The sequence below is a fragment of the Dermacentor albipictus genome, chromosome 6 (genome assembly GCF_038994185.2).
Source record: "Dermacentor albipictus isolate Rhodes 1998 colony chromosome 6, USDA_Dalb.pri_finalv2, whole genome shotgun sequence".
Taxonomy (NCBI): Eukaryota; Metazoa; Arthropoda; class Arachnida; order Ixodida; family Ixodidae; genus Dermacentor; species Dermacentor albipictus.
In genome coordinates, this window is record NC_091826.1 from 34,402,407 (window position 1) to 34,415,648 (window position 13,242).

The following is a 13,242-nucleotide window of genomic DNA, read 5'->3' on the forward strand; positions in this document are numbered from 1 at the left end:
CAGTTTCCTTTAGTCAGCTTGTGGTCTCCTCGCTACACTCATGGCGTGCACGCTCTGATATTGCGCGCGCTGGACGACCACCGCGGGTTCGAGCACTCCGAGACGCCATGCGTGCAGGGCACCGGGTTTGCGCCTGCTCCGGCCCACTCCATGTGCTGTCACGCAACTGCACACATATGTGCCCCGCTGGCCCCAGCTTAGGGGAAGGCGAGACCACGCGCGCGGCAAGGGAGACCCTAGGCGAACTCTCTAGAAGCCACAAATAACATTTATTAAGCTGGGACTCAATACAAACACACAGTTTAGCATTACGTCCGAATCTGAAGCTAATTGAGACACAAAACGTCCCCAAATGGTTGCCGGTGGCCGCTAACGGCGCACCGCGACAGAGAGAGAAACAAAGAACAAAGAACCCAGCTGTAAGAAGCTGCCTATCCTTCGGTCAGCGCCTGCCATCGCGCGCCCCACAGCAGAGAAAATGGAAATAGAAAGAAACAACAGACTGGGGCACGATCGGAAGACGCTGCCTCTGGACATAGATGACGGAAAAGTGCACACTCCCGCCGAGGCTGGGACCCCGACGAGCCGATGTAACCATCGGCTGGCGGCAGACAAAGGGGGCTGCCACCGGCAGAGAAGAACACGTACGCACCTTCAGACGCCCCAATGTGGTCTCCTCGGGCCCTGTTTTGTGCGCACGTACCCGCAGTGCACGCAAGCAGGGCCCGACTCCCGCCAAAATGTCAGCCAATGGGGAAAGCCTGTTGACCTTCTCATGGGTGGAATGACAACAGAGCGACAGTGTTTTATGACCCACTGCCACCCCGTCCAGGCAAGGAGGAGAGGGACACGGAGCCTCCGGCAACACAACGCAATGGCCCCCACACAACCACCGCGAGAGCCCGAAACCCCACAAGCTTTAGCACAGTGTTATGCATTGAAGCACACACAAAATACTGTGGTAGGGGCCACTGTCACAGAACACCATATGTCTCCCTTAGTTACACTCGCGCGGACGTGTCGTTCCTTGTCACAGTATGAGAACCAAGAAAGCTAAGTGCACTGGCAGCCACTCGGACTGCTTCTGACATTGTGCCGTAGTGACTTGCGCCCTTCCTCACGGTTACGTTTTCTCGACTGGTACATTTTTTTCCCACGGTCCCTTAAAAATCTGTCAACGGCGTTCTACTGTATATTATATGTACCATTGCAGGCCCGTATGCATTGTGATGTGATAGTCTCGCAAAACTGCTGTTCTGTTAGCCCCTTGACTGCCACCTTGGAGGTAACTTGTGAACCCATCCTAGCATGGGTACTGCTTCTCCCGAGTATACTCGCTTTGTGTTTTCAGTGCAGTTCCCGCCTCTTCCGAATCAACTCCTGCAAAAAATACCCTCTTGCAAAAAATATCAGTGTGTGCCTGTTGTGCCATCTATGAAGAAGACATATAAACACTCGTAACTCGTCAGGTAATTTTCTGATAGCAGGTGGAAGATCTGTGTGCCCTGTTGCTCCGGCTCGGCAGGGCTGCCACGGCAAACCAGTTGGCAAGTCCGTCCGCACTTTGGCAGATGAAATAATTGATAAACTGTTGATGAATTCTGAATTCAGAGAAAGCAGTGATGAACAAACCTCTGCTGCGTAGCATAAGATCTCCACCAAACCAACATGCTAGAAAAACCCAGCAGGAGCTGAATATTGACTGGGAAGCCATGGTGAGCCATTGTCGCAGGTCTATTCACAATGTATGAACCTTTTATAAATTCTGAAATTGGATACAATGACAACGAAGAAGTAGGTTTTCTTACAGTGTGAAAAGTCCACTGAAGCAACAAAAGCAAACCTGGCAGAGTTCGAGGAGCACTTGGAAAATAAACTAGACAGTCAAAGTGTTAAGGAAATCTGTGCAACATGTTAAGATTGATACTGGTACCTAGACTCTATAACAAGCCGGTTAAAAGAAAAACTTGCAGCAGCCATTGCCTCAAAACGGCACTTCTTTCAATGTGCGACGTTCTCTTGTGCGTTGCAGCCACCCCGAGCACCGACATGACAAGGCTGCCCCAGGATGCGCTGAAGCGGCTGACCAAGCAGCGCGAGCGCTTCACCTTTGTCAAGGGTCACCTGGAAATCTTGGAGAGGCACTACCAGCGGAACCCTTACCCTAGCCAGAACGACAAGGAGAGGGTCGTGGAGGAGTGCAACACCTACTCCATGGAGAGTGGTCCGTCGCTCTCGTTGCTTTCTTTCTTTGCTTGCTGTACACCCGCTCCGATCGGTTAAAGGGACGGCAAAAAGAAAAATTATTTGAACCACATTAGTAAGTTACGCTTCTGCAATGCCAGAATAGCCCCCTTTACTGTGAAAAGATGCTTGGTAAGACAGAACAGACGCGAAAGCGAAAGGTGGGTGGCGAAGACGCCTGACGTTCTGGCACCAAATCGCCATGACTTCATGGGTTTTGACAGCATCTGCTCAAGTGTTGTTAATTTTAATGCAAAGGCGTTATGTAGGGATCTCTCGGCAAGGTCACGCAAGGTCATTTTCACTTTGTCGGTTCAGCGTATTTTTAAAATTAATTTCCCACTTACAAATCCTGCAAAATAATGCTACAATCTGAAATTAGATATAATGTCTGTAATGCTAAGAAGTCATGAGAATATATGCAGTAGTTAATTAATGAAATTTAAAACGAAACTCAACTTCTTGGTGTTGGGAGGAGTGTGAAGTGATAAGGGAACTGAGGAGTGTGAAGTGATAAGGGAACTTAGAAGTTCGAAAATAGCTTATCTGTGTTATCTATGTAATAAAGGTTCATTTAAGGTGGGCCACGTGACTGTACAGTAATTTGGGGGTCCTGGGTCCTCTGGGCACGAAGGCTGCACCACCTGCAACCAAGTCCAAAGCTCTGCCCCCTTCAAGCGCTAGAGTTGCACTGGAGTTACACATTCCCATGGGGCACTATATGCACAAGATAGCCTGTCAGAAGTGAAAGCATCACTGAAAATAATATATCAGAATTGTTGCATTCATCTTAAAACATTTTTGATTAGACCTGTACTGCAAATTTGAATAATATGTGTGCAATACTTCATTAAAACGAGATGGAAGGTAGACGGTAGGGTGTTCGCTCTTGGTTTTGTATGCCATCATGTAGTGGGTTCACCTCTTCCATATTTTCATGGTGTTTAACACCATGCATATCTTTCAAGTGGCTGGATAGGTAGGTGCTTTTTGAGTACATTAGACATGAAATGGTCCATGTTCTCATGTCTGAAATTTTTGTCAGCAGTTCTTCAAGGGAGTGTAAATCCTGTAAGCTTGACAAAATTTACGGAGATATTGAAACTCGCCCAATGCAGTCTGCAGCTGGACACACTTCATTATTGTGAGGATGCAAGAAATGTAGCCAAACTAAATTTGCAGTGGACAGAATTAATTGGCACCTGGAGGGAATAGCAGCATAACAGAACAATTTTAGCGACTCCAAAGTTCAAAAAGTTGCTTTAAACATGACATTCTAGTATGCACTTTATCATTCAAAAGTTTCAAAGAGAGTGCCCAAAATCGGCTGTATGGTGTGGTACGTAATTGCCATCGCTGCTTTAGCATGACCAAGAGCGTGTCCCCGAGTAACCTTTCTGCCACGGCAGCTGCATCACAATGGGGGTGAAATGCGAAAATGCTCGTTTGCCGTAAATTGGGTGCACATTAAAGAACCCCAAGTCATCAAAATCAATCCTGAGTCCCCCACTACGGCATGCCTCATAATCATATTGTGGTTTTGTTACGTAAAACCCGAGGTTAAATTTTTTTTATTTCTCCTCTCCTGTTCACAGACAGATTACATTTGCTGGCATAACCTGGACCAAGTGCGTTTTGGTGCTGTGAAAGTTTGGTTACCCATGTTCTATTGAACCAGGCTGGATTTGTCGCCTTACAATTTGAAAGCAGATGCACAATTTCAGTGGTGATGATCCTTTGTTTTGTAAATACAGTCGAAGCTTGTATTGAACATGTATATAACAAATTATCGGATATAAGGAAGTAAATCTAAACCTTGGTGATCATTGGGTATTTTTCCTGTGATAACGAAATCGAAAACATAGGATGTGACATTGCATTGGTTATAAGTGAAGCAATTTTCTTTAATTTTTTTTTTGCATGTGCCTCAAAATATATATTGTGCTAGCAAAAATGTAAAATACAGCCGCCAATAGATTTTTCGGTGGCCTAATATTTTTAACCTGCCTCTTAGCACCAGTATATGCGAGAATAACTGAAATTTTGGATGCTGCACATTGTTTTGGGCATGACCTTTGCACGCGATGTTGCAAACATGGTGGTCATGAACAAAGTTTCTGTCATGTCAACTAAGCACAAAACAGCAACTGTGGTCACTGGCTACTAGTAAAGCATCACTGGTTAGGCCTAGTGAACTAAGCACGGCGCGCGCAAGCAGTGGCTTGCACTTTTAGCTTCATCGTCGTCGTCGTCCTATGGACCAGGATCAAGCCACATTACAAAAACCAATACTCCTAACTTGCTCAACATGGGTACCGCCTGGGAACAGGCGTCTTGCTTTTGTGGTAACAAAATTTTGTGGTAACAGTGGTAACAAGGGATATAGGCAATTATGTGTATGCGCTTCCCCATATATCTCGTTTTAACCGAACATGGGGGCGGACGTCGCTCTAGACGGGTAAAAGTGAGAGTGTGAGAGCAAGTGCCGCTGTCCTTGCCACCGCTTTACTTTTTTTCTACGCCCTCACTGTTTGTAAGCCTGCCTTAGACTCAATAATGCAGTGAGCAGAGCATCGGCCATATTGTTTAGAGTAACTTAACAATGTGGAAAAGCCAGCTTCCAGTATTTCGCATATATCTTGTTTTGGCGGCCATCAGTAGGACTGGTTCTGTGGGCCATGCACTTGTCCCATTGCTCTTAGCAGATCTAGGCTGTGCTTTGACTGCAGTCTTGCTTGAGTTTTTTGGACTATCACTAGAAGAGTTGGAACCTCCCGCTGCCGAAATACAGGCGAACAGTTGTCTACATTGTCTTGTAAAAGGCGGTTTGTTGGCTATACTGGCCAATGTATGTAAATAGATCTGCAACAGATCAAACATATTCACGACGGTATAAACAGATTCGCTATTCCAGTTTGCCAAATTCAGCAGTTTAATATATAGAGAGCTGCAGAAAACAACGAAAACACATTTTTTCTGTGGTCATTCTTGTGTAGAGCCATCCTTCATAAAGAGACTTGGGATTTGGGATGCAAACCGGCAGCATTTATTATCGACCCAATTGCTTACATTAGCTGCAGAGTTGCGTAGTGGCATAGCGCCTGCCATGCAGGCTTCCATACACTATGGTGATGATCCCCTTTCATTTCTTGGACAACGTCAGTGGTGAAAAATGGTCTTAAAATTTGACAAAAGTAGATTGGGTCAGGTATTCTAGAAGGAATTTCACTTCATTGTGACCGTTAAGATAATTCAACTTAATTTCTGGGATTTTACAAGCCAAAACCACTATCTGATTATGAGGACCTCCATAGTTGGGGACTCCGGATTAGTTTTTTTATGTGGTTCTTTAATGTGAGCTCAATGCATGGTGCAAGAACATTCTGCCCCCGTTGAAACGCAATTGCCGCGGCCAGGATGGAACACGTGACTTCGAGTTTAAAGGGACACTAAAAGCAAATGCTAAGTTGATGTGCACTGTTTAAATGCCATTCCAAAAACCTCGTAGCACTTGTTTCGCGCCAGGAAAAAAGTCAGTGTACGAGAAAATTGCATCTGAAGGGTCTGAACACCTTTTTCGAAATTCAACTCTCCTGCCAGCCAACCGGAGAGTGGTGATGTTGCATACGCCATCATCGCACTTTGCTGCCATCGGTGAGTGGAATGGGGCCCGACAGATGGTGGTACCGAGCCCAGACAGAGCGGTGAATTCGCCGCTGCAGCTGTTTTTTGGTCAAGTGGCGTAGACTTTTTGGGCATCCCGCGACATCACATAAACATTGAATTCTCTGCTACGTGCAGTTTATGTGAGTTTTGCGAGCCAGCAAAACCAGCGCAGCACTACATGATAACAAAACTAGTGAAATGCAAAAGCACAGGTAGTGCGGAGTCGAGCGGAAATGAAACCTTTTGACCGCCTGTATTGTTGTGAAGGGTAATTTCAATTACTTCCTTTTTCTAAGAATGAAATAGAACCGGACAAGTAGCATTTTTTTTTCATCTTGTAATACAATACAAGCATGTTTTTTGCAATGAATGGTTGAGTGCTAGTGACAGAATTGAACTGAAAAGTGCTTTCATCATCGAGCAAGTACTTGAACGTCCCGGGGGAGTCTCTAACCATGTCCTGCATTTACCTCAATTTCTCATTTATTAGGGCTTCGTAATAATACTGACGCCTTGGAAATTCTCGAGCACTGCTCTATCACTTTAGCTTGACTTAATATTTGCCTTTAGGGTCCCTTTAACAGGGCAAATGCCATGGCCGCTAAGCTACCTTCACTGAATATGCTTCTCTCAGTGTCATAATGATTGGCGTGGTAACAAAGTAATTATGTTTCTTTTTCCTGGACCTCATTTCAGAAAGTGGAAAATGCATCAGGGGTGTTTCATTCTGCGTGGCTGTCTGATTGCAGGCTCAAGCAGGTGCGGCTTCATGACAATAACCAACGTGAGCAACTGGTTTGCCAACAGGCGCAAGAGGGAGTTCCACCGCTCAGTCCAGACACGTATGTTCCACGCCTACATGCGCACGTTGCTGTTACCTACGCTGTGAAAGTCAGATATTGCATCTCTGTTGGTTTTTTTTAGCAATATTACTACAGCACTGTAACGACTTAAGCCGGATTTTAACCTCTTCGGACCCCGCATTCACCTCCGTGGAGAACAGCTTCCATCTTTTGTGAAGTTCAACCACGAGTGATAAACTATCTTTTTGAGAAAATTTATGCTTCTCTGTGAGACATGCTGCTGCATCATCACGAATGTTGGCGAAAAATAAATTTGTTGTGCATTTCAAATGCTGTCCTGATGCTGCAGCAAACCAGGTTGAAAAGGGAAGGCGAAGAACCACCATGTGGGTTTAAACCTTTATCTGTGTGTTTAGGAACACAAAAGACACATTTTTGTGAACAAACGAGTACTGGATACTCAGTGGAGGTGCTGATACGAGCATGTGTCTTTGCCACCTGATCATGCAAGCACTTTTTCAGAAATAGAACATACTGGTTGACAATAGGAATGAATTTTAAAAGGTGCTGTGTCACTAGAATTCCTTTTGGGTCTGAGAAGGTTAACCATTTTAAAAGTGGTAGCCACTCATTCAGCTTACGTTAACTTCAACTTGAGCAATTTTTTAAAAAATGCATGCACATTCATTTAGTCCAGCCAGAAATGCTGTTTTGGGTGATTTGCCAGAGGTCAGATATAGATTTATCAACGCCTTGAAGCCTGTTGGGAGAAGCAACGCAGTAGAGTTTTGCTAGGGGTGAAGCAATAAGAACAGCTCTTACTGTTGGAGGAGAAGACAGGCAATAATCGGTGCACTTTCTACACTTGTCACTGCATTGGGTAAGAAGAATAGGAACCGAGAGGCTCGATCTTTTTGTTAGTTACAAATATATGAAGCCAGCAGACAGTGAAGCCAAGAAAAGCATAGAGGGAACTAACTGTGCACTTAACAAAATTTTCATGCACTGTTTATATATACTTTTTTTTATTATCTTTGTTGTATTCAGGGTATTGTATTATCTTTGTTGTATTGTTGTATTTGTTGTATATTGTTGTATTATTTGTTGTATTCTTATTACCTTGTCAACTGTATTAGACCTCCTGCATGGGCCAGTATGTTGGCCTGCAGTATGAATAAATAAATAAATAAATAAATAAATGTTGAACATAGAAATATGGTCAAAAGGGGCAATAGAAAGTGGAAAAAATGGCAGTTTTCATTAAAAAGCGCTAAATACAAAGTAGAAGGAACACACACGACAGGACTGGCGCTACTTAAAACTGGTGTTTATTACAAACAGTCCTCTATTCTCTGCGCATCACGTTCATCATGCACTCATTATCATACACGCAAACTGGCGTTTATTACAAACGGTCCTCTATTTATGCTCTCGCATCACGTACATCATTCACTCATTATCATACACACAAACTGGCGTTTATTACAAATGGTCCTCTCTATATGCTCTGTGCATCACTTACATCATGCACTCATTATCATACACACAAACTGGCGTTTATTACAAACGGTCCTCTATTTATGCTCTCGCATCACGTACATCATTCACTCATTATCATACACACAAACTGGCGTTTATTACAAACGGTCCTCTCTTTATGCTCTCGCATCACATACATCATTCACTCATTATCATACACACAAACTGGCGTTTATTACAAATGGTCGTCTCTTTATGCTCTGTGCATCACTTACATCATGCACTCATTATCATACACACAAACTGGCGTTTATTACAAATGGTCCTCTATTTATGCTCTGTGCATCGCGTGCATCATGCACTCATTATCATACACACAAACTGGCGTTTATTACAAACGGTCCTCTATTTATGCTCTGCGCATCACGTACATCATTCACTCATTATCATACACACAAACTGGCGTTTATTACAAATGGTCGTCTCTTTATGCTCTTGGCATCACTTACATTATGCACTCATTATCATACACACAAACTGGCGTTTATTACAAACGGTTCTCTATTTATGCTCTGTGCATCGCGTGCATCATGCACTCATTATCATACACACAAACTGGCGTTTATTACAAACGGTTCTCTATTTATGGTCTGTGCATCACGTACATCATGCACTCATTATCATACACACAAACTGGCGTTTATTACAAACGGTCCTCTATTTATGCTCTCGCATCACATACATCATGCACTCATTATCATACACACAAACTGGCCTTTATTACAAACAGTTCTCTATTTATGCTCTCGCATCACGTACATCATTCACTCATTATCATACACACAAACTGGCGTTTATTACAAATGGTCCTCTCTATATGCTCTGTGCATCACTTACATCATGCACTCATTATCATACACACAAACTGGCGTTTATTACAAACGGTCCTCTATTTATGCTCTCGCATCACGTACATCATTCACTCATTATCATACACACAAACTGGCGTTTATTACAAATGGTCGTCTCTTTATGCTCTGTGCATCACTTACATCATGCACTCATTATCATACACACAAACTGGCGTTTATTACAAACGGTCCTCTATTTATGCTCTGTGCATCGCGTGCATCATGCACTCATTATCATACACACAAACTGGCGTTTATTACAAACGGTTCTCTATTTATGCTCTCGCATCACGTACATCATTCACTCATTATCATACACACAAACTGGCGTTTATTACAAATGGTCCTCTCTTTATGCTCTTGGCATCACTTACATCATGCACTCATTATCATACACACAAACTGGCGTTTATTACAAACGGTCCTCTATTTATGCTCTGTGCATCGCGTGCATCATGCACTCATTATCATACACACAAACTGGCGTTTATTACAAACGGTTCTCTATTTATGCTCTCGCATCATGTACATCATTCACTCATTATCATACACACAAACTGGCGTTTATTACAAATGCTCCTCTCTTTATGCTCTGTGCATCACTTACATCATGCACTCATTATCATACACACAAACTGGCGTTTATTACAAACGGTCCTCTATTTATGCTCTGTGCATCGCGTGCATCATGCACTCATTATCATACACACAAACTGGCCTTTATTACAAACAGTTCTCTATTTATGCTCTCGCATCACGTACATCATGCACTCATTATCATACACGCAAACTGGCGTTTATTACAAACGGTCCTCTATTTATGGTCTGTGCATCACGTACATCATGCACTCATTATCATACACACAAACTGGCGTTTATTACAAACGGTCCTCTATTTATGCTCTCGCATCACATACATCATGCACTCATTATCATACACAGAAACTGGCGTTTATTACAAACGGTCCTCTATTTATGCTCTCGCATCACGTACATCATGCATTCATTACCATACACACAAACTGGCGTTTATTACAAACGGTCCTCTCTTTATACTCTGTGCATCACATACATCATGCACTCATTATTATACACACAAACTGGCGTTTATTACAAACGGTCCTCTATTTATGCTCTGCGCATCACGTACATCGTGCACTCATTATCATACATACAAACTGGCGTTTATTACAAACGATCCTCTATTTATGCTCTGCACATCATGTACATCCTGCACTCATTATCATACGCAGATTGAAATGAATCATATCATACGTACGATTGTATGGTCAATCATTTCACGTGTCTAGATATCTCGACAGAAACGTATGGACACTACACGAAATGTCTAGATGCTTGAACTGATTGACCATACAATCGCACATATGATATGATTCACTTCAATCTTTGTGTCTATGATAATGAGTGCATGACGTACGGGATGCGCAGAGCATAAATAGATGACCGTTTGTAATAAACGCCAGTTGGAAGTAGCATCAGTCCTGTCGTATATGTTCCTTCGACTTCGTCTTCGTCTTTATTGCTTTTTTTATTAAAACTGTCAAGATGAACCAACTCGCCCAAATCAAGGTATTGTTGGAAGCTTCAGGTTCGGTTTCCACCGGTGGCAGGTTGCCATTTTTTCCAACAACATGATGTACATGATGCACAGAGCAAAAATAGATGACCGTTTATAATAAACACCAGTTCGAAGTAGCATCATTTCTGTCGTATGTGTTCCTTCAAGTTCATCTTCGTCTTCAGAACTTTCTTTATGAAAACTGTCAAGATGAACAAACTCGCCCAAATCAAGGCATTGTTGGAAGAAATGTCAACCTGTGTGGAATAAATGGCAACCGTGTGGAAGCTTCAGGTTCGGTTCCCACCGGTGGCAGGTTGCCATTTCTTCTAACAACATGATTACGTGATGCGCAGGGCATAAATAGATGACGGTTTGTAATAAATGCCATTTAGAAGTAGCGTCAGTTCTGTCATATGTGTTCCTTCGACTTCATCTTCGTCTTTAGCACTTTTTTAATTAGAACTGTCAAGATGAACCGATTCGCCCAAATCAAGGTATTGTTAGAAGAAATGGCAACCTGCCACTGGGGGGAACCGAACCTGAAGCTTCCACACGGTGCATGCAATGGTCCATCAATAAGGCAGTGACAACAGCTGCTCTCTGCCCTTCCGCTTCCTTGAGTATTTGTGTGCAGTCGCGCACCTTTTACAACGAACTCAATATGTCTCCACAATCAAGACGATTACACCAAATTTGCCTGTACCATGAAAACATTTAGTGATCCCTGATGGCTGATTTGTAGTTTTGCAACGAATGCCTGTAACGGTTTTGTCACTGAGCTGCACCTTTCACATGAAGCGCAAGCCCATTTTTTTATATCCGCTACAGGGCGAAAGCCTCTTCCAGCAGTTTCCAGTCTCCCCTCTCTTGCGTCAGCTAACCTGAGCTTATGCCTGCAAATTTCCTAATTTGATCACCCTACCTAATTGTCTGTTGTTTTTGACTCTGCTTCCCTTCTCTTGGCACCCATTCTGTATCTCAAATATGCCACCAGTTAAATGTGTTACTCATTACATGGCCTGGCCAGCTCAATTTTTTTTTGTCCTAATTTCAAGTAGAATATCAACTACCCATGCTTTGCGGTCCTTAACTTCTTCTCAAGCTTCTTCATTAACCTCCAAATTTCTGCCTCGTATGTTAGTATTGGTGAAGTGAAATGATTGTGCGCTTTTTCTTCCCAACGATAGCAGTAAGCTCATGGTCATAATTTGGTAATGCCTGCCGTATGCACTCCAACCCATTTTTGTTCTGTCATTTTCCTTCTCATGATCAGGGTCCTCTGTAAGTGATTGACCTAGATAAACATACTTTTGCACTGATTCTTCAGGCTGGCAGCCTATCACAAATTCTTGTTCTCTTGCTAGGCTATTGAACATTACCTTTATCTTCTGTATATTAATCTTCAACCGTACTCTTATGCTCTCTCGGCTGAGGTCCTGAATCATTTGTTGTAATTCATCCCCAGTGTTGCTGAACAGGACATTGTCATCTGCAAATTGCAGGTTGCTGAGATATTCACCATTGATCCTTACTCCTAATACTTCCCAGTATAATACCATGAATACTTCTAAGCGTGCAGTGAGCAGCACTGGAGAGATTGTCTCCTTGCCTGTTGCCTTTCTTGATATGCAAACGGGCACAACAAAAATTGAACAGGAGGGTTTGGACTGTGGTGTCAACCACTCGCCATCTCCAGCACAAGGGGGGAAAAAAGGAAAGAACACCAGAAGGTTGACTGACTGAACACTTTGACGAGTGACAAACCTCAATGCCATAAGGTTGGCTGCATCACACACTCCATCACCGAAGTGTTCAGAAATAAAAATTAGTGGCTTCTTTAATTACGTATGTCCTGGATTCTCATTAAGGGGGCCATGACACCAAATTATTTAGCTTCAGTTATGCATTGCTTGTTAAAACATTCCATGTCACAGCAAGCTGGCAAAGTTTGATCACATTTGGTGCAGTAAAAAACTTGTATTTGGCATTTTTTTTTACATCGCAATTGAACTGTGCAGAATTCTGACAACATTAATGGTTGACGAACTGATATCACACCTCCAGTAACGTATTAGCAAGCCTCGAAGAACCCTGAGTAATTTACATAATACAGAGTTTTAGAATAGGGGCCTTGAACATTTGTGGCCCCAAAGAGCTTTGCAGGTGTTAGCGTTGGGGCATGCAGGAGTGAAGAGTTTTAGAATAGGGCTTTGCGTTTGGGGATATCATCTTGCGTTTGCAGCACCACTGCGGCGTCAAAGAAAATCTGTTATAAGTAATTAAAAAAAATATACCATTTTATGATAAGAGTAATTTTTACATTTGTGTTTCCGCATTTAATTACAATTACCAGCCAAGTTAAGCCGTGTTAGGACTATGAGCCATGAAATCAACAATCGAATTTGGAATCAGCAGCGTCTAATAAATCAATCATCATAATGCGCTAGTTGAGAAAACGCGATAACCGCACTCACTTCTCCCAGCTTGCAAAATTCACGCGTTAATAAGAATTGAGCCCGGTTTGATGCTAGGTTAGAACCGTCGCTTTGATGGGTGC

The 13,242-nt window shown here is 42.9% G+C and overlaps 1 protein-coding gene across 2 annotated transcripts in view; it reads left to right on the forward strand.

Moving 5' to 3' along the window:
- LOC139060971 (homeobox-containing protein 1-like) overlaps nt 1-13,242 on the forward strand; it is a 41,095-nt gene that overhangs the window by 11,262 nt on the left and 16,591 nt on the right. For both annotated transcript variants that reach the window (XM_070540329.1, XM_070540328.1), the window contains 2 exons: nt 2,033-2,224; nt 6,660-6,752. In XM_070540329.1, coding sequence (XP_070396430.1) covers nt 2,033-2,224; nt 6,660-6,752 — 285 coding nt within the window. The remainder of the gene's footprint in view (nt 1-2,032; nt 2,225-6,659; nt 6,753-13,242) is intronic.